At 38.5% G+C, this 19,887-nt stretch overlaps 3 protein-coding genes across 7 annotated transcripts; 2 read left to right on the forward strand and 1 right to left on the reverse strand.

Annotated features, from left to right (window-relative positions):
- The first annotated feature begins 188 nt into the window (after window positions 1-188).
- LOC122829041 (CDGSH iron-sulfur domain-containing protein 3, mitochondrial-like) lies at window positions 189-2,998 on the forward strand. Of its 3 annotated transcripts, XM_044113244.1 has the most exons (4): window positions 193-446; window positions 1,241-1,357; window positions 2,240-2,333; window positions 2,744-2,998. In XM_044113244.1, the coding sequence occupies exons 1-4, from the start codon at window positions 342-344 to the stop codon at window positions 2,761-2,763; spliced, it is 336 nt and encodes a 111-aa protein (XP_043969179.1). In that variant the 5' UTR covers window positions 193-341; the 3' UTR covers window positions 2,764-2,998. The 3 variants fall into 3 exon arrangements, 2 of the variants coding, with proteins under 2 accessions (XP_043969179.1, XP_043969178.1); XR_006370319.1 differs by lacking the exon at window positions 2,744-2,998 and having other exon boundaries at window positions 189-446; window positions 1,198-1,357; window positions 2,240-2,661; XM_044113243.1 differs by lacking the exon at window positions 2,744-2,998 and having other exon boundaries at window positions 195-446; window positions 2,240-2,661.
- Window positions 2,999-3,324: 326 nt separating this feature from the next.
- Window positions 3,325-6,429, forward strand: LOC122829042 (CDGSH iron-sulfur domain-containing protein 3, mitochondrial-like). The gene is made up of 3 exons (XM_044113245.1): window positions 3,325-3,536; window positions 5,831-5,947; window positions 6,043-6,429. The coding sequence occupies exons 1-3, from the start codon at window positions 3,456-3,458 to the stop codon at window positions 6,223-6,225; spliced, it is 381 nt and encodes a 126-aa protein (XP_043969180.1). The 5' UTR covers window positions 3,325-3,455; the 3' UTR covers window positions 6,226-6,429.
- Window positions 6,430-8,373: 1,944 nt separating this feature from the next.
- LOC122829043 (polycomb group RING finger protein 2-like) lies at window positions 8,374-16,846 on the reverse strand. Of its 3 annotated transcripts, none has more exons than XM_044113246.1 (9): window positions 15,897-16,846; window positions 15,171-15,298; window positions 13,571-13,667; window positions 13,435-13,490; window positions 13,216-13,345; window positions 13,031-13,070; window positions 12,835-12,933; window positions 10,830-10,910; window positions 8,374-9,772 (listed from the first exon to the last, which is right to left on the reverse strand). In XM_044113246.1, the coding sequence occupies exons 2-9, from the start codon at window positions 15,286-15,288 to the stop codon at window positions 9,392-9,394; spliced, it is 1,002 nt and encodes a 333-aa protein (XP_043969181.1). In that variant the 5' UTR covers window positions 15,289-15,298; window positions 15,897-16,846; the 3' UTR covers window positions 8,374-9,391. The 3 variants fall into 3 exon arrangements, with proteins under 3 accessions (XP_043969181.1, XP_043969183.1, XP_043969182.1); XM_044113248.1 differs by having other exon boundaries at window positions 8,375-9,772; window positions 13,031-13,067; window positions 15,897-16,121; XM_044113247.1 differs by lacking the exon at window positions 15,897-16,846 and adding an exon at window positions 15,451-15,857 and having other exon boundaries at window positions 8,376-9,772.
- Window positions 16,847-19,887: the final 3,041 nt, after the last annotated feature.

The raw sequence follows: 19,887 nt of genomic DNA on the forward strand, positions 1-19,887 counted from the left end.
TCGCCAGTCAAATTCAAGGAACAACTACGTAAATGATTCTCCTAAACACCCTGACTAAGCCTTGTTCTGTAAGGCCTGGTGCGAATAAATCAGTGGGGATAATTTGATAAAGAAGGTACTTTACTCCTTACAATCCCCTTCAGTGGGCGTACGCCACAGATTAGAGCTGTCAATGAAATAAATGAGTCTAAGCAGGAAGAGGAGGAGCGGTGAGGCAGAGGCGGAGTCTCAGCCAAATTCTGACCAGAACTTCTGCCGAGTAACCTCCAGCTCTCTGTCTGCGTCTACGGCAATAACACGAAAAGGCACATTCAGCGCTTAAAGTGCGCCAAAAAAAAAATATGAATGCAACCGTGTTGATGTGCGCAGTGCGGACAAGATGCGTGCAGACCGTCCGACGACCTCCGCTGCTGCTTCCGCCTGTGTCCGTCTCCGCCTCCTTCACGGTGAGTTTGTCTGCTAAGAGTTTCTGTGGGTCGCTTAGTCACAGCGGGTTTTTATTCACGTAATTTCTGCAAAACGTCGAGTTTTGCTGTGAGCGTGAGCTGAGTCACGGCTGTGGGTGTTCGCACCATGTTTGTTTTTCTCTGAAAAAAAAAAAAAAAATCCAACTTGGCGCACCCTTTGTCACGTTTTCATTCACCTTTACCACTACTTAAGATAAACACGTGAGGTGACATTCAAGCTAATTAGCTTGAAACGTATAGGGCTTCGGTAGAATTGGTTTTATCTTGTATTGTCGGTGAGCATCAGAGAACTGCTCTGATTGATAAGACGCAATGAATATCCGTGTTTTTACTAAGAAACATTTCTGTTATTCTCTCTGAAACTTCTGTTTGAATCAAAATACAAATCCATTGTTAATCAAACTAAAACAAGTGACTTAAAATGGATGTATTCTCTGAAAGAAGACGAGTCACGCAAAATTTACATTTCGCACGTTTTTGCCCTTCCTTTTGGATTTCTATTGCTTCTAAAACATAAAAAAAAATGCGCTTAAAATCCAGTTGCTTTTTGGCAGTAAGTTAATATTTTTGGTGTCTGTAAAATGACACTTTTGAAAAATCTTCGGAATGTAACGTTCTCACCGTTACTTAGCAACTTAAGCTAGCCTCCAGTACATTTGGTCAGCTGGTTTTACCTCTGCCTGTACTCCTCCATTCCTCCACCATCATACCTCCTTCAACTTCACAATAGGAGCTCAAAGTCTGAGCAGAACATGTGGTGTTTGGTCCTCCAGGTTCAGAGGTGCCTGCAGTCCACTCAGCCCGTCCCTGCTGCCCGGCTCCCATACAGGGTGAAGCTATCTGCTGGGAAACGCTACGCCTGGTGTGCTTGTGGTCACAGCAAGAAACAGGTGAGAGAGATGTGTGCTGAGCTCTGCTGCTTTTAGATTCATGTCACAGAAGTTCCCATGTCTCCTGTCAAATAAGTCTATTCAGCATTGATGAAATATTAATGGGAGGAGGCTTACAAAGAGCTTTGAATCAACAAAGAACTCACCGCTGCACCTCTTAAGACTAAAGTCCCGATGTCACAAACACCCAGGCTGAGACTTGAACTTTAGTCTCACAAAGACTTGAGCCTGGACTTGAATAATCATTATCTTATCTAATAAGGGTTGTGTATTAGTCTGCAGAACTGACATTTTTGGCTGATTGGGAGTTCCTAATGGTTTCTAACATGTTTATCTGCAGCTTTGTAAAACTGACCATTTTCCTCAGTTAAACAAAATAGACTGAAATTGGCTCCCCTGGTGTTTAAAGTAGCATCAGACATTTCTGGTTCTTCAAGCATTTGTTTAATGTTTAGACGTGACAGCAACTTGTTATAGTTGGTCAGATTTTCTTCTGTTTGCCAGTTTATTCAGTTAAAAATTACAATGTTTTACATTTAGATGTGTAAAACCTCAGGTCAACTATCATTACTGTGCAATAAAGTTGCTAATTTTATCTCCATAAACTCATTCAGCCTTACTTACCTACAACTTGCTGTGTTACATGCTGACATCCACAAGTTGATATTTGTAAATTTGCCAACATTTTCCACAGAAATATATTTTAAAGCTGACTTATTAACCAGACTCAAAAACAAAAGTCCACATCAATTTATTTATTAAATCTAGTCAAAGTAATATTCAATTTGCTCAACATAAATGAAGATTAAAGCTCCTTGGCATTTTGTTGTAAAGTAACAATTAACATGTCTTTTTTTTTTTTTTTTTAATCCTGTTTTACAGCCTTTCTGCGACGGCACTCACAAAGCAAAAGCCCCAAATATCTCACCGCTACTTTTCACCGCCGACAAAAACAAGACAGTGATGCTCTGTGCCTGTAAGCAAACCAAGAACTCTCCATACTGCGACGGCTCACACTTGAAAGTCATCTATAGGGATGTGATAAAGTATGTTAAAGGCCTGTTTAAATGATCCAGGTCATCATATCTTACCTTGCCACATTGTTTGATGCAAATACTTTTGATAATACACAAATGCTGCTTATATGTATCCAAGCTTTTTTTTTTATTATTATTATTTTTTTGGGGGGGGTAACATAATATTGTTCATGAGCACTAAAAGAAGTCTTTCTGTATTTATCAAATAAGGACTGTAGTATGAACCTGATTTCTGTAAGAGTTCAATAAAAGCATATTTTTACAAAACATTTGTAGTGCCTGTGAAAGGGTTTTATATGCTTTGTACCCTGTATAACCCTAATATTTTTTGTCTATTTTCTAATTATAGTTAAAAGTTTCAGAGGATGAAGTGTTTTGAAGGAGGATCAATAAATGGATTAAATTGGGAAACGGTGGCGCTCCTGTGGAGATACATTTAGAAGACTGCCAGTGAGAAGTCAGCAAAAGGGGGCTGAACAAAATAGTTTGCTTTGTGTTGTATCTAATGTATAGCAGGTTCGAGTCTCATAGAGGTCTAACAGCAAGAAACGGCATTCTTTGAACGTTCATTTTAAAAAAATAAAAATGCAGTAGTTCCTGCTTATTTTCAGCGTCCCTTGATTCTAATGTGTATACACATGCATCAAACCTATGTTACATAGATTCCTATTCATATAATATTAAAAATTAATTGGCTATTAATTTGTTTTATTCCACTTATCTATTAATCGTTATTTAATTATTGAGGTTCAGCCTTAAAGTATTTTTTGTTTGCATATGCCGGTGGTGGCCTTTTTATTTATTTATTTTTTTGTTTTTACAAATACAAATTACATGTTTTATTTCTTTGAAACCATATATTTTTATCATTAAATCGTAATAGGTGACTTCCACTTTCTTATTGGTTTAGAAGATGGCACGTGATTTTTCTAGAACGCTTCGCCTCCAATCAGGTCCAAGCTGTCGACCGGACGTTTACTGGTTGCTGTTTTGATTTGGATTGCTTCATGGCAGATTGTCATTGTGTTGTGTGAGCCGAGCCATTAGCTGTTGTTGATAATATGATCACCCTTTTTAACAAGTTACACTCCCGATGTTTCACCTTCAGACATCCGCGGACAGCAGCTACGGCGGCTGCCAAGGTAAAATAACATTTCAGTTTCGCCTTTCTTACATAAACATTCTGTCGTCTGAAAAATGCTAAATATAAACTAAAATGCTTCCTGCCGTTGTTTAGATAAACACCACCAAAGAATGAATTATGGTGATTTGAGTGCAGCACGTTTTAGATTCACCACAAAGCCGGTTATTTGTTGAGTTTTTAGTAGTTTTGCAAATAATCCCAGGAGTTTAGGAGCTTTTTCTAAGACGAAATGAGTGTCAGTAGGCAAAAATTGCACTAAAGGAGTATCTTTATTCAAAATATTACTAAAGTATGAAGAATAGAGTATGGTGCTACAAAACTACCAGAGATAAAAGTGCTTGCTTTATTAAAAGTTATTTATATAAATGTCAGTTTTTACCACCCACAACTGGCATTGAGTTGAATTAACAGGAAATGATTGGTGATGACTAAAATTGGAAAATCAGGTAGAAAAAAAGATTTGAACCTTTAGAATATAAACACTGATTTGGAGATTAATGAACTGACTCGTAGATGTGTCACAGATGAATTTGAGCAACCTAGATGCACTGAGAAAAAAGTAGACAGATAATCCAGTTTAAAAGAAAATGTCTCAGGTAATTAAATTAAGTTCATTGAAGTAAATATAGTACGTTTATTAACTTGTCATGTTAAACATGTAAATAAATTAAATTTGACAAACCTTTAGATTATATGAAAGAAATTTACTTATTTGTTTTTAAGTTAGAGCTCTATTCTCTTTTATTCAGTGCGAGATTTGTGTTTGAGCTTTTTTCCATCAGGACTCAGATGTTTGTGCTGAAGGAGAGAAAGCTTAGTTAAAACAATTTTTTAGGAACAATTATTAAAACTTGGCTTGATACGGGCTGTTTTAATTAAATGTATTTAAAATATTTGATGATGAAGCCCTACCCTACACCCATGAACATTTTTTTTTTAAGTTCATCACATTACGGTAGCTAGAAAAGCAATCCCTGATGGTTCAGTTAAACCTAGGAACTGCTGTTAAACTTTTTAGTCAATAAACAAGATCTAAACATTGAATTAACTCAACCAACAGTAAGTGCAACAACAAAAAGAATTTAAAAAACGTCAAACATAAACAGCACCTGTACTGTAGAAACAATAATCGGAGAAAAATATTTTTTTTAATTTTTCTGGAGCTCATTTTTTTCTCATTTTAATTGTAAAAAAAAAAGAAAGAAAAGCTAATCAGTTTTTATCTACAAAATGTGTATATCAAGCTCTCATTTATGTTTCTAAATCAATGATTTTATACTAAAACTTAATGTTAAATTTTTTTGTGTGTAATTGTTACTGTTGTTCTTCCTTCTTTGTTCATTTTGAGTAATGTTGAATAAATCATGGTGAGCAAAAACATACACTTTGAAACAGTTAAGGTCTGTACATACTCGATGTGGCCAGCACATTTTATATTTTTCAAAAATTTCTGACCAATCACACAGCATTTCTCTGAATGCCACACAAGAATTTAATAAAAGGTCTTTAAGTGTCTACCCATGAGTGCCTCAACCAGCATGTAGAATATAATGTAAAGAGTTTTTTGCATAAAAGTTCTCCAGACATGGATGGATCATTTCTTTTCCTCCTGTACGTCCTCCTGTTTTCTTCTTCCTGTTGAGTTTTTACTTGCAATGAATTTTATCCAGCACAAAGATTTGGGCATATGGTGACATGTAGCCCACAATGCATGTCACCAAGTTCTCTTCTAATAAGAGAAAATAAATAGTTTTAAAAGTGACAAATTGAGACCATCTGAGTCAAACGCCTTGCTGTCTTTTAATCAACCAGCAGAGTGTGGTGATTTTACGTTATATTTTAAGCTGATGGTTTTGTTTCTTAGGTTGGCCACAAAAAATAGTGGGAATAAATATTTAAATGTTGCATCTCACATAATAAGAAGGCGGAATAAATATTTTGTATAATTGTATATGCATTATGTGGTGCAAACCTTCCATCTGTAGTAAAGAAAATAGTTTTTATTGTATAATCAACCATTGGAGTGTGAACGTGATTTTTTTAAATATATTTTGCTGATGGTGGTGACTTATTTTGGCCACAATGTGTAATGCCTGAGATCTTAAAAACTAATCAGTCTCCTGCAGGCTCATCCTCTCTCAATGGCATCTGTACCGATTTTAAAGCCTGGCCTTCTTTTAAGACATTTTCTCTTAAAGACTGTAGTCAAGCAGCGATTGTTTTTGGCAAATTAAAGGAGTTCTCACACACCAGCAGTCACATTTTTCTTTGTGTAATTTTCTGAATCCCCAGGTTAACCTGTCCACAGCCCCTCCAGAACCTGTCATTCCATGTAAGAAGCCCATAAAAGTGGATCTTGTTGGAGGAAAATGCTACTCATGGTGCACCTGTGGATACAGTCGGAAGCAGGTGAGAAAATAATTTTTTTTTTTTTTTAAAGACAAACCTCCAAAAACAAAACAAAAAAAGTGTATCTTATTTATTGGCGTTTTTCTGTTTTGAAGCCGTTCTGCGATGGAGCCCACAAAACCAGAGCACAGGGAATGAAGGGGCTTCGCTTTGTACCGGAGAAAGACTCCACGGTGTGGCTGTGTGGATGCAAGCACACCAACAACCCACCTTACTGCGACGGCACACACAAACAGGACTTCATCGTGTCTGCTCCGCTTCATGAATACACAGACTGATGAAGGTGACGAACCCTGAGGACAGAGATGTCTCTGAACTGAGTCAGTGGGAGAAACATTTCAGAGAAAACAGCATCAGGGCAGTTGTTTCTTTTTTTAAATCAGTGTGACATGTTGCCAGTAAACGAAATGGCGATCTAGGTTTCCACTCTTAACTTTGAAAATGAGTGATTTTACAGAAATAAAATTATTATTGTTCTTGAATCTGTTTTTTTTAAATCCTCCTTATGCAGTTGGGTAAGGTTTGTTTCTTGCCTTAAATATAAAGGAGTATTAATGAGTAACAGGAAAGGAGGTGATTATGTACATAATTTGAAATCATCTTCATTGAAAGAACTGAGGCTCATTGCTGTAATAAAGCTTCTTTGCTACTAGATATTCCACAAAGTGGTATTTGTATTATAAGGTAAGTGGAAGTGAGTGGGAACTAAGGTACGACTTGTCAAATCACAGAGTGGTCAGATAATCATGATGCACAGAGGTCATCAATATCCTGCTGAGTTATAACTACAAATCTCTACATTTCACATGATCAGATGTGAAGTGTGGAGCAGTGGATAGAGAGCTTCATTGTCTTGGTTTCCTTGGCTGGATGAGTTTGGGTTTGGCACTTTCCTGCTGCCTTGTGTCAAGTGTAAAGTTCATTATAGAGGGGATTTTGGTGCAAGGCTATTTTGAAGAGTTGAGTTCAGTCCTTTAGCTCCAGTGAAAGGAAGTCTTAATGCTTCACCAACCAAGACAGTTAGAAAATAATCAGTTTGAGTTGTTCCAACATGACTGTGCTCCAGTACACAAAGCACAAGCACAACGGTCCATGAGGACAAGAAGGCCAGAACTGATGGCTAATTGATGGTTTAGACACTTGTTTGTTATCAACCGCCTTAAGAGCTAAACAAGATAAATAAAAATTGTAATCGTTTTTTTTTTTTTTTTGTCATTCGTGAAGCCTACAGTTCTTTTTTTTGAAATTCTTTCAAATAGATTCATTTTTAAAACATGAATCTTTTGAAAACAAGCTATGGGTACATAGCTCGATACATTGATACAATTTCTTTCACAAATCATTAATTAAGCAGTCACATAATTAAAATACTTAATAAATTTCAATTGCCGTTACCTTGTTCTCTTATTGCCTGAAGCCAAATTTAAGTTAGCTTCAGGTAAGTTAAATGCCTGAAGCTTTTAAGTTGCTTCAGGCATTTAAAAGCTTGAAGCAACTTAAACGCATAAAACGCCTTTTTATGCGTTTTTCTGTCTTGCTATTTACCTTTTCTTTCATTGCAGTTACCCTTCTCCGGTAGCTCTGTTGTTCTGTTGCCATAGATACGTTATACAGAAAGTTGCCAAAAATAAAAGCATGGAACTTTAACGGCAGTTACAAGAAACCACATTCAGTTGGCCTTTACAGATATCATGTCGTGACTATGTTGTAACACGGATGGATCTGTGGATCCATTTTGTTTGGATGGATGAACAAACTCTTGTCCTGCCTAAGATCAGTAGGCTGTTATCGATCAGCAGCACACTGCTGGCGGATGTTTAATTTGAGGCGGAGCGCAAAGCTGAGGTTATTTCTCCCTATATCCAGTGGGTGGTGCAGGTTGCTACAATCGATAGCCACACAGGCACACCCGCTAGAAAGAAACAAACGCACCCAGCTCAACACTTTCATTCTATTGGCTGAGAGGTTGCCAGGCGACAATGCATTTTGTTCCAAAAGCAAAGAGAAAACGTTTTGTTAAGTGAGCAGTTTTGCAACAGCAGATTCACTCCAAGCAGAAACAAGTTTTGAGAAGAAAAACATGAAATCCTGCTTTCAGACTGAAAATGTGTGTTCTCAAATTATGGCAGAAAAATTCCCCCATAGTACTGGAGACTAGGAAATAAGAGAAAGGAGTTTCTCTTGGGGTCATGAGAAACCCAAGAGTTTCCTTTCTCATTCCATCAGAAAAGATGGAATGACTTCCATCTTTTCTGATAAGTCTTCAAATATCTAGCCAAAATTACACCAAAAAGTTAATGGGTACATAAACTGGTGGTTGATGTGCAACTAGCTAAGGAACATCTGTGCAAAGTATGTATAATTTTACTTTAAATGAAAAATAAATTTACAACTTGTTCAACTAACTGACCAATTCGTTCTGGGAGGGAAAGAGATGTTTTAAATGGACCATTAAAAAACATGTTATAGATATTCATACCCAGGATGACAAATTTTTATACATTATACTCAGTATTTACATTCATATTACAAATCAGAAATTTCCTCTGAATGGAGAAAATGACCCTGAAAGTCATGAACAGAGGAAATTAAACAGGAGGCTCAGGTCAAAAAAACCTAGTAAACATTTTATTGACCTAAAACATGCACATATGGCTGATTTAAAAAACAAAATAAAAAAAAAAAAGAATCTGTTGAAAAGCAACAAAAAGGAATGTTGAAATGTACGGAACAACATACATGGCAAAATTTCCAACATCCCTTCTTTTTCACTCAGTTCTTTGAGGAGGGACAGCATGCTGACGAACACGTTGCCCGTCAGTGTGGTAGTGCTTGGACTTGAGTGTGAAAATACGGCTGGAGATTCTCCTGCTGAGAAAATACCCGCCAGCTTCTGTGACTGGACCTTCACAAAGTGCATCAACGGTTTTCCATAAATGTACACGCTACCTGATGAGGCGCTGCTTATATCAGACACTTTCAGAGAAACTCTTTAAAAAGGCGAGAATTAGCTTGTCTTTTTTTTTTTTATTTCCTTCAACATCCAACTGTATGCAGTGACTCGCACCACAAAAAGCTTTGATGATTCTGCCGTGGAAGCCAAGTGGACGTCTGTGGAAATGAAACGGACTCACTGCATATACGATACAAAAACGGTTACGATATCTTGTATAAAAGATAAGTTTATACATATGTATGCACACATGCTCACATTTGATACATCCTGTACAGTTTTGTATGTGTGCACAGCTCTACTCTACCACACAAACACACACATACAAGAGTCTATTTGGCTGCATGTCAGTCTTTCCAGCTGAACGATAACGGCGATCCGCCTCCTGCCTGTCCAGAAGGATGAAAGCTCGGGCCTCTGTCGGCTACTTGGAGAAATAAAAAGAGGGAGCAGCTTAAATACCACTGTCCTCCCCCGCCGCCCCGTGGGGGTTAAGTCGTTGGAGGCGCGCCGCTTTTGTCGCCACCCCGTGCCTCCTCTTTGCTGGCCCCGGGGCTCGTGCCGTTGACGGTCACCTTCCGGCTGCTGGAGGCCTGTTTGGAGGACAGCGCGTGTCGCTGAGTGTTGTTGGGCACCGCGGTGCCATTGGGGCTTTGGATGGAGGGGGAAGCATTGTGGGAAGCGGCGCTCGTCTGGGAGGGAGCTCTGGGCGGCTGGACTGTGGCAGGACTGTGGAGTTTGTCACTCTGAGAGTCGCTCTCCGACGTCGGGCTGGTGTTGACGCCATCAGAGTTGCCCTGGGCGGCGGACTGCAAAGGCCTCCTGCGTTTCCGGGTGGGTTTGACCAGGTACTGCAAGGGGATGGGTCCGGTCTGTGTGGAATTACACAAGAGCATATGATTTGATGCTGAGGAGATCTTCACGTTTTCTAAAGGTAATCTGAATTAAAGTATTATGTATTTTCTAGGCACATGGTGCCATTTTATGGCACAATCAAGTAACTATGTTACCTTCAGTTGTTACAAAAATGCAGAATATTTCAAATATGACTTGGAAAAATTTTTACTTTAACACCTAGAAATTGGGCTTCTTGCTTAAAAAAACTCCTGCTTTTTCTGAACTCTGCTTTCAGATAGTGAAGCACCTTGTGGTAAAATTAAAGCTAGAAGTCGTTGCGGGTAAGAATCTACCTCATACAGTGAGAAATTTACATTTTTGCCCATTTTCCATGTCTTAATTAAATGCAGGTGTGGACTGGGCCATTCAAACATAAAATAAATCCTTGAACTAAACAACACCCCCTGCTGGAGATCGATGTGTACTTCAATCCAAAGTCTTCAGAGCCTCCAACACGTTCTCTACTGAATGTAGCTTCATTTGTCTTCCTTTAAATTTTGACCACTTTCCCCTGCAAATATTTCTTCTGACTTTCAACATTTTCTTTCTTCATTCTACTTTCCAAAGATCATAGATCTAACCCTCTCCAACCGCTCAAAGATTGTTTTTTTGTTGTTTTTTAACCTAACCCTCCTTTAACCCTTTCTCCCTGATCAGTCTGCTGTGTTCCTCGGTCTTTGTGATGCCGTTTGTTCACTAATGTTCTCTAGCAAACCTCTAGGGACTTTACAGAAAAGATGTTGTTATTCAATTACACACAGGCTGAATTTGTTCATTAATTAGTTGATTATAGAAGTCTGGTGACCTTTCAGATGGATAATAAAAGCTCAGCAGCCCTGCTTCATTTTCCTTTCATGACACTTTTTGAGTTGCACTATAAGAAGAGCACATTGAGGTGCATGACTACAACATGAGAAAATGTGAAAAAGTTCTCCGAATTACTACGCTGGTAATACTTTGCAAGGAAAGAGCTTGTTTCAAATTCGGAACATTCCTCAGATATTTCTTAAATGTACAGAAATGTACACTTACTCTTCTCCACTCGTAGAAGTAGGCGATATCCATTAGTGTGTAATAGTCCTTCAATGGCTCATCCCCATACAGCACCTCCACCTGGCACACACAGTAAGACAATCAACAAGGTCACAAACAATCATGACATACCGACATTAACTGTCACCAACCCCCCAAATACTGGATCATCATCTCAATACTGACATTACTGCAACCAAAAAGGTGGCTTTCAACAAATTTTTTTCATTTCAAAACACTGTACTTTTCCAGACTCTTGTTTTTCTAAGCAGTTTTTGTGCAACATTCTAGAAATTCCAGTAAAGAACATTTACAGAGTTCAGTGTCAGCCATTTGCTCCTTATATTATAAAAATAAGAAGATGTGAAAGTTGACGTCCTGGCCATCAGCCTATTAGAAGCCTCCCATAGGAGGCTTCTAATTCTTAACTAAATTAGAAGTTACTTCAATAAAATCCAGGTCCGATCTTACATTCATTCACCCTCTTTGACCCTCTGCTGGTCATACAGTTGTGCTAAATAAAGTGCCTGTAGGCATTATAGTCAAGTTTTAAGGCTGAAAATATATATTCATATTTGTTCCATGTTGAAAATGCCTACAAATATTTAATTAAGTCAAATAAAAAGATTCATTTCCAAATCAAAATGTATGAAATATTTCTTATTGTACTCAAAATATACTGATTAAGCACAACTAGTTCCCTTTTCTGTTTAAGAAATAAGTTTATGCATCCGTCTGTCTGTTTCAGTCAGATCGGACCACATACAGGTGTAGAACAGCTTAATCTGGTCACACTTTGCTGCGACTTAATCAGGATTCGGCCATCTGCCCAAACCATACTCACCGGATGATCTCGCCAAATCTGACACACATGCATACCATCGTACTACAGTCGGTAATGTAATCGGTGTGCTATACACAACTCTCGAAGTAGAAACGTGTACTGATTATTTGAAGATCATCAGCAGCATTTAAATACTGAGGCAACATCTTAAGACATCAGCCAGGAGGTTAAAGCTTGAACAAAAATGGGTCCTCCCCATGGACAATAAGCTGCAGCATTCTGCCAAACTAAAGAAATTGTTCCTGAGACAACACTCCTCCCAGTGTTGCTCTATAAAGAGCAAAATAGCAAATAGGAATAATTAATAAATATTTTCCACAGTAAACTTGTTTAGGTCCCTGGTAAATTTAGAGGCATTTCTGATATTCCACATTTTTCAACAAAGTTCAAAAATTAGAAAACAACAAATAAACCTTTTTAAAACAATAGCAAAAATGGTGTCTTAATTATTGCTGGGTTGTTTTTTTTTTTTTTTTGCTGTTCTGTTTAATTGAATAGTAATCAGATCAAGTTTGAAATTATAGGTGCACAATATTCCTTATTCATGTGTGTGATTTTATACTTCTATCATGTTCGAAATAAATAATGACAACATCATGAGTAGTCTATCCAGAGACTAGGTCAAAATGTCCAATGTGTTATTTTCATCTCAACAATAAATTTTTATTGAGCAAGTTGCTTCTGGCCAACATCATACATTTTGACAATGAAACAACTCAGTCTTTCACCAACTTTACCGCCTAAAATATCCTTATGGTGAATTGAACTGTCAGTACAATGACACTGCGCTTATAAATTTACAATATATTGTGCAGTCTAATTACTTTTACCTTTTACATTTTATATACAAATAGCAGGAAACCAAATGATACAACTCTAGGAATTTTTCACTGAGCAATGCCTGAACATATTTTTGGAAAAAAAAACAAAAAAAACATTAAAAACGTATTGGTCAATTTCTTTAAATGCTAAGGAATGCGGCTAGCCACTCTACAGTGGATATCCACCTGAACAATGGCAGCAGCCATCTCCGTACCATAGCAACTGGGAAAAATGCTGCAAATTTTCAAGTGCTACAAAAAACAGAGGGAGCCACTAACCCCTTCTTAGGTTCTGCAGAGTCTAAACAGCACAGGTTACTGCGTGTGTGAGTCCAGTTACCCGGTAGTTGTTTGGTATATCCATCTTGCTCCGGAGGAACTTCGCTAAGTGCATGACAGACATAGCTGCTGGGCACTGCAAGAAGCGTTTCCCATTGGACTGGGAACAAAGAACGGCGCAGAGGAAGAGCATTAATCGGATGAGGGACAGAAAATGGAATTAAGCTGGCCGAATGTGTGACGGTAACTATCTGTACCTTGTCTCCTTCCATCTCCGATCGCTGCCTTTCATTGCTTCTGCAGGCAAGTACAAAAAAGGATTTTTACAAAAAAAAAATGTTGAACAGCTGCAGAGGCAGTTCACACTTTAATTTTTATGATTCAAGGCTCCTCCAGGATCATCTATAAAGTTTTCTAATCTTCCTGTAAACCTCCAACTCACCGGTTCCTCTCGTAGAACTGTATGGACAGACTGATTATTTCATCTTCTGCGATGTTAAACGTTTCTACCACTTCGCCCGGTTCCAGCTCCCGGTTCTCTGCGTAGAAGTCTCGCCTCCTTTTCATCTCGTCTAGGTTTCAGAATAGAAACACACCTCCATTATGAAGTTGAACAAAACATACAAGAACCAGCAGCTGGCCTGAGGTTGAACAATTTTACCTTTGAAGAGCCCTGGAACCAGCTTATAAACTATATCTTGCAGAGTTTTGTCCGCTCTGAAAAATAAAAAAAGGATTAATCAGAGAAAGCTGTCAAACAGGCATATAGGATTACAATAAATAAAACACTGGTTTACCTGATGCTTAGCTGTGGACATGTCTTGTGCACTTGGACGTCACAGCGAGGACAGAACTTATTTGTTTCAAGGAAGGCAACAATGCATGTTTTACAGACTAGAAAAGGATAAGAAATAAAACAATGTTCATTTAATGAGCGAAAACGAGGCTTCATTTAACATGCCGTCTTGCATTTTCTTGTTTTTACATTATGTTAAAATGGCATGTCAAAAAATTTCATCTGCTTCTCAACCAACAGACAAAATTTTAATCAATCTTAGAATACCAGTGAAACCTGCAAAAAGTTGGTGAGCAGTTAGAAATAGGTTTGTCATTTTTCTTTGCCAAAGAGCGTAGGAGCCATTCAGGCTGGATGTCCTCCGTACCATCACCATAATCTCTTGCAGATTGAGGATGGGACTTATTCTTGTTCTTTAGTTGACAAACACTTCCAAAAGTCTAATTACTCCTGAAATTTTGAAGGCGATAGCTTTTTACACAGTGAAATTATAGGGAGAAATGGCTCCCTGTAATTGAAATGTTTAATCTGATATCTTCATAAGATGTTTAGCCCTTAAAGCATCTAATTTAGGTTTTCTATTTTATTTACCTTGATTTGTTACAACTTTATGCTTATTTGTTGTGGTTGTTATGCAAAAGGCCAATAAAGGTGGGGGTGTTGTGATGAAGGAAAATGAAGAAAACGGGTCAGGGAAAAGTCACCTAATCTTACTCAAATCATCGTAACATTCAGAAAAAGTTACATGTTTAACCATCACAACTTCAGATGTTCATATTTATGATTGTGCGACAGAAAAGGCTTAGCTATGGTTTGGTTCCCAAACACCCGGCTAGCATCTAACGCTATCCGACGACTCCAAGATGCCAATCTTTGCAACGCAACATTTCCATCCCTCTTTTCACCATCATTCCCATCATTTCAGGTGGCAAGATAAAGACGAGCCTCCAACACACTAGAGGGCAGGGGCTCAGAGAAATTTTGTAATATATTTATAGCTCAGGAAAGCATAAATTTATACATTAGAGCTGTAAAACATGCTGAATTTTAATCATCACCACAATATCCGTGTGTGCAGTATCACAACAAAGGACTACTTTAACAGAATATTTGGTAGAATGGGTTGCCAGTCCATCACAGGGCAACACACATACACACACACACACTTCTAAGGGCAATTTAGAGAAACCAGTTGACATGTATATTTTTGGGCCGTGGGAGGAAGCTGGAATACCTGGAGAAAATCCACACAGTAGGTTTAAATTTGTTTGTGAGGCAAAAGTGCTCTTAACCTTTAATCAAACCTTATTTTATGGAAAAAAATAATAATAATCCACAATTCTGGATTTTCCCTTAGTAGATAAATGTATTAAAATTAATGGTTGGGTTTTCTGCATTTTGAAACTGCTATTAAAAACTACATTTATTTTAAGGACCGTTTTTACACCCACGAACAAAACGTTGTCCACATCTGTCCATGTAATATGGAAGCCTTATTAAAAACAAAACAGTCTCAGCAGACAGGCATAGCATGCATATGTGCGGTTTACCAAATCTCCGTGCATGCAGGTATGATAAAGCCTTTATCAGGGGGAACTTACAGGAGTGCAGACACTCTACGATGGTTGTAGCATCAATCAGGTAGCCGGCGCACAGCGGACATGTGAGCAGCGGGTTCAGATCTGTGATTTTGACCCGGTTCGGCTGCATTTTATCCATCTGGACAGATCTGCAGGGGTAGGGGGTGGAGGGGCAGAAGCACCCGAAATGTGAATGTGTTTGATTTGGTTATCTCTCACACCGCTGCTGCTCTCAGGCAAGACAATGTGTGTGTACAGATCGTCCTTGGGACAGCACCTTGTGAAACCACAACAAACCGACCTAAAACAACTCTTTACTGCACGCTGCTGCGATTAATACCCCCCTCTGAGGGCAGCAACACGCAGCGGCCAGCTATTGAATCACCCTCTGTGTGGCCTCGTCTTGTGCACCAAGCTCCCGACTCCCCCTCGGCCAACAAAGAGCGACTCCATTTCCCCGGAGCTCCGCCGTCCTCTGCCCGTCTGAGCAGGCAGGCGGGCGGGCGGGTGCACGGCCGGGGGCCCGGCACATCCAGAGGGAGAGCACCGACACCGAGGGGGCTGCAGAATCACACTGGTACACAAAGCAGCCATCTTAAATTCACTGACAGAGCTGAATCAGGAGAGCGAACAAGAGGCTCCTGAAAATGTGACACCGTGCAAACTCAGCGTGCGCCTCCGCAAACAGCGGCGCAAAGAGCTCCCGACAGAAAAAGAGAAAGCGGAGAGCGGCGCTTGTGTTCCTACCTGATCAGACATCAAAGTTCCCCCTCACTGCTCCCAGCCGGACTCCAGGTGAAATTATTTGCACTTGGGCAGAATTGTGCAGCGGCGCCAGAAAATGGCTTTTTTCAGCACCGTCAGAGGACTGCCCATTTTGGATCACGTGGTTTTTTATTTTGTCGCCTCGTTGCTCTCCCTGCTCGGGCCTGAACGCCGAGTCCGGACCCTCTGCAGGCCCTGCTCACTTTGTGCACGATGTTTTCTCCCTCACAGTTCGTGCATTGCGTTTTTATATTTATATTAACCCTTTCTCCCGAATTGCCGCCGCCGAATGGAGACGATTGTGCTCCACCACGCCCTCTGTTTGTTCCAGTCTGAATGGAAAACAGCTTGTCTGCTCCAGAGGCCCTGCAGGCCTCATGAGTCCAGGGCCCCAACCCTGAAAGGGCCCTTAACATAAGTTTCAATTAAAATTCAGATCTTGTTTCATCTATGTTTTTACGAGAAGATAATTAAAATGATAGCTGCATCACTAATACAAAACAAAAAGTGAATGTTTACAAAAATTTCAATAAAATCTCAGTAATTCAGTTATTTATTTGTTTAAATAAAGTGTGTTTGTGCAGCCTTAGTTAACAATAAATGTCATCTCAATGCATTTCTTCCAGACCAACAAGTTCAACCAGTATCCAAAAACACACACTTTGATCAATTAAGTCAAATTCAATTTTAAAACAATCCAATTCAATCCTAATAATAATGCATTAGAAATCACATTTAGTTCATAATCCTGACTGGAAAATGTTTTATCCACATAAAGAAGTCATTGCCTTTGCAGCAATTCATCATACTGACCAATCATGTGGAAACAGTGGAGCAGAGCAGCTGTTTTTACCAGGAAGCAACCGCCAGAGGATCCTTGCACAGTGTGCCTGCAGCAGACTGCCACTGGCAGTGACGGTTCATGAATGAATGGCTCCATGGGGGAGACCCTCCTTCTGTGATCCCCTCCACTTCCTGATCCCCGCACAACCAAACACATCAATACCCCCACCCCTGATATGACTTATCAAATCATCAGGAATGAAAACATTGTGATCTGTTTGACAGTTTTATGTTTCATGAAAACACACTCACACACACACTCAAGGTTCAGGTTCAGCTTATTTTTAGATATATACATTATGACCACCACTGTATCTGTCACAATTTGAGCTGCTTTTATGCTGAAAAGAAGATGGAAAATGGAATTTTTTTGTATGCTTACAAATCAAATATAGTTTTGTATCATTTAAAATGTGTTTTAAAGAATCTCTTCTCCATATTGTAGAATCCAGTTCCAGCTTAACTAGTTTAAATACTTTTGACTGTAAAATTGAGCCTATTAAATGCACCCCACATGCACAGAAAACAGTGAAATAAACTTTTATTTTGTGTCCAATTTGAAGCATCAAATCACAAATTGATTGGGCATACCAACAAGCAATAGAAAACTGGTTTGGCAACTAGCATGTGACCTTTGTGTGTTTGTGGCATCCCTAGGCTATGCCACCCTGGGTGGTGTGTCATATTGCATATCTCAAACCCTGCAACGAATCCAGGATTTTTTTTTTCTGTGTTTAAAAAACAAAAAAAGAGTTTTTGCCCACTGTAACTCTTTCAGTTTCTTTGGAGAGAGAAGTTGAAGAAGATAAGTTGTTGTCTTCCGGGGAGACCTGCTATCAGATTAAACGAACTCTTCAACAGAGTTGCCAACTACTGAGTGAAGCTCGAGCTTGAGATTGGAGAGTATGTAGCTTCAGGAATCTAAAAAACATTTGATACTTGTTTAGCTCTAATAAGCAAGAAAATAAGTTTTGGTCTTTTATACTTTGTTATGGAAAAATTCTGCAGTCAGTTTACTAGTTTACTGTAAGAGATTATCGTCTTCATTAAGGTGCATACATTTGTTTGTTTTATAACACTAGAAATCCTCTTGAGACAACAAAAGGTACAGTTTCCTCTGAATGTTTTTAGTAAAAGACTCTGGTGGCACATGTAAACACCATCCTGCACAAAGATTCAGATGTTACCAAAGTGATATTAATAAAATTAAGTAGATTATTTTGGACAGGAGGACATCTAGACGACAACATCACAACTTAACCACCTGAGGACTAAAGTGTAAGGGAAAGCCAGCTTCAAAAAGAGGTCAGGGAACTTTGACCTGAAGCAAAAATCCAAACCAAATTCACTTGCATCATCCAGAACTTCATAACCAACTCAGTCACTTTGTAGTACCGAACCTGGAAGTCTGCAGAGTACTTGGGACCTCGGACAGAATAGTCCAAATAATATTGTGTTTACTCAATCACAAACAGCGCTTTACTCATCTACAATGAGATTTATCAGTTCAACTGTAAATTGAAAAATCTAAATCCAGGGCTATACAGGTGAAAATTTCAATGAGAGTCCTCCATTCTTTTAAAATACCTGATTCCAATTTCAATGTCAAAAATTTTATTGTTTCACACTGTACTTTAAATTGCAATGTTTTGTGATATTTGTTGCTGTAACAAAGTTGCTCTCTGAGTGACACTGACTAGGAAATGAGGGATTCTCCCCACCCTTTTGTCCCTTTGCATCAATGTAATCATCTGTTTATGCCTCAAATTCGTTTGAGGCCTCAATATCTGCTTTGGTAACTTTGCTCTACCCTATACTGTGATCTAAACCCATTCTATTGTAGCTCTGGTTTCATGTGCAGGGCCTTTGTCCAGCAATAAAGTGACTTCACCCCCGTCTATGCAGCCTTGGCAGATTTTCCTCCAAGATCACCTTGTGTTTAACATTATCTCTATTCGAGCCAACTTTCCCTGTCCTTGCTGAAGAACAGCATCCTCATATCATGATGCTGCCACAGTCAAGTTTCAGGATGGGCTGAGTATCTTCAGGGTGATAGCAAATATTATTTTCTTAGTAAACTTCAGCAACTTTAAATACTCTTACATCATGTTTTTCACCTGACAAACTAGATACAAATGATTGGACGGGAACTGTTTTTAGTATCAGTCTGATATACAGGGCCCACATCGACCAAATTGCCGACATCAATACCACAGCTAATAGTAGTTAGTTAGGGTTGATGTGTTATTAATCTTCTGACCTTTTTTGTAGCTTTTCCTTTGAATTATTTTTGTTCAAATCTTAAGTAGATGCTTAAACTTTTGGCAGAATTTGGACAAAGTTTAAGTATCTACGAAAATATTTTAATAACTTATTAACATGATTTGTGCACATTTTTCCAAAATAAACACACAGGGGAAAAAAAAAATTGAGAGCAAATCCAAACAAAATCTTCTTTGTGATAGACATGAGAAACTACAATACAAAAAGATAAGAAAATTTCAAGATTGAATCTGAAGCTAAAGAATCAATAAATCTGATATTTTATATCAGTCCACCCATCTCTAACTACTACTATTACTACTATTAGCACTACTCCATCTTCTTCTTTCAAAACGGTGAAAATATTTCCAAACTATCTTTTTGAAGTGATTCCCTTACTTTTATTTTAATCTTAAGAAGATTTCTAAGCAACTAATTTCTCTCTGATTTGCGTTTTTATTTCTTTCTGTAATACATTCCTTACTATGTCTGTTTCCCTCTGTTTACACTCTTTCCAATAGCTCTCAGTTTATGAGAAAAGGTGGAAAATAACTAGTGACTACAGGCTTCATGCGCTTCTTACTGGTGATACACTGTTACTACACCTGCTATAGAGAAACCCAGTTAACTTTAATTAATGGTAATGAAGGACATGTTCGAAAAAAAAACAAAACATCTATTTTGAGGGTAGCAATAGCAATCCACGTTGTTAAAATGACATTCTTACAAGTTAAATTAAAAACATTCGCTATAAATTCTTAAATAGCCTATCCCAATCTGTATGACAAGCTGTAGCATTTAGTAGCAAGGGAGGCTTTTTAAAACAGATTCCCATAAATAAATTCTTGAGATTCTGAGAGTCACATCA

The sequence above is a fragment of the Gambusia affinis genome, linkage group LG04, assembly GCF_019740435.1.
Source record: "Gambusia affinis linkage group LG04, SWU_Gaff_1.0, whole genome shotgun sequence".
Taxonomy (NCBI): Eukaryota; Metazoa; Chordata; class Actinopteri; order Cyprinodontiformes; family Poeciliidae; genus Gambusia; species Gambusia affinis.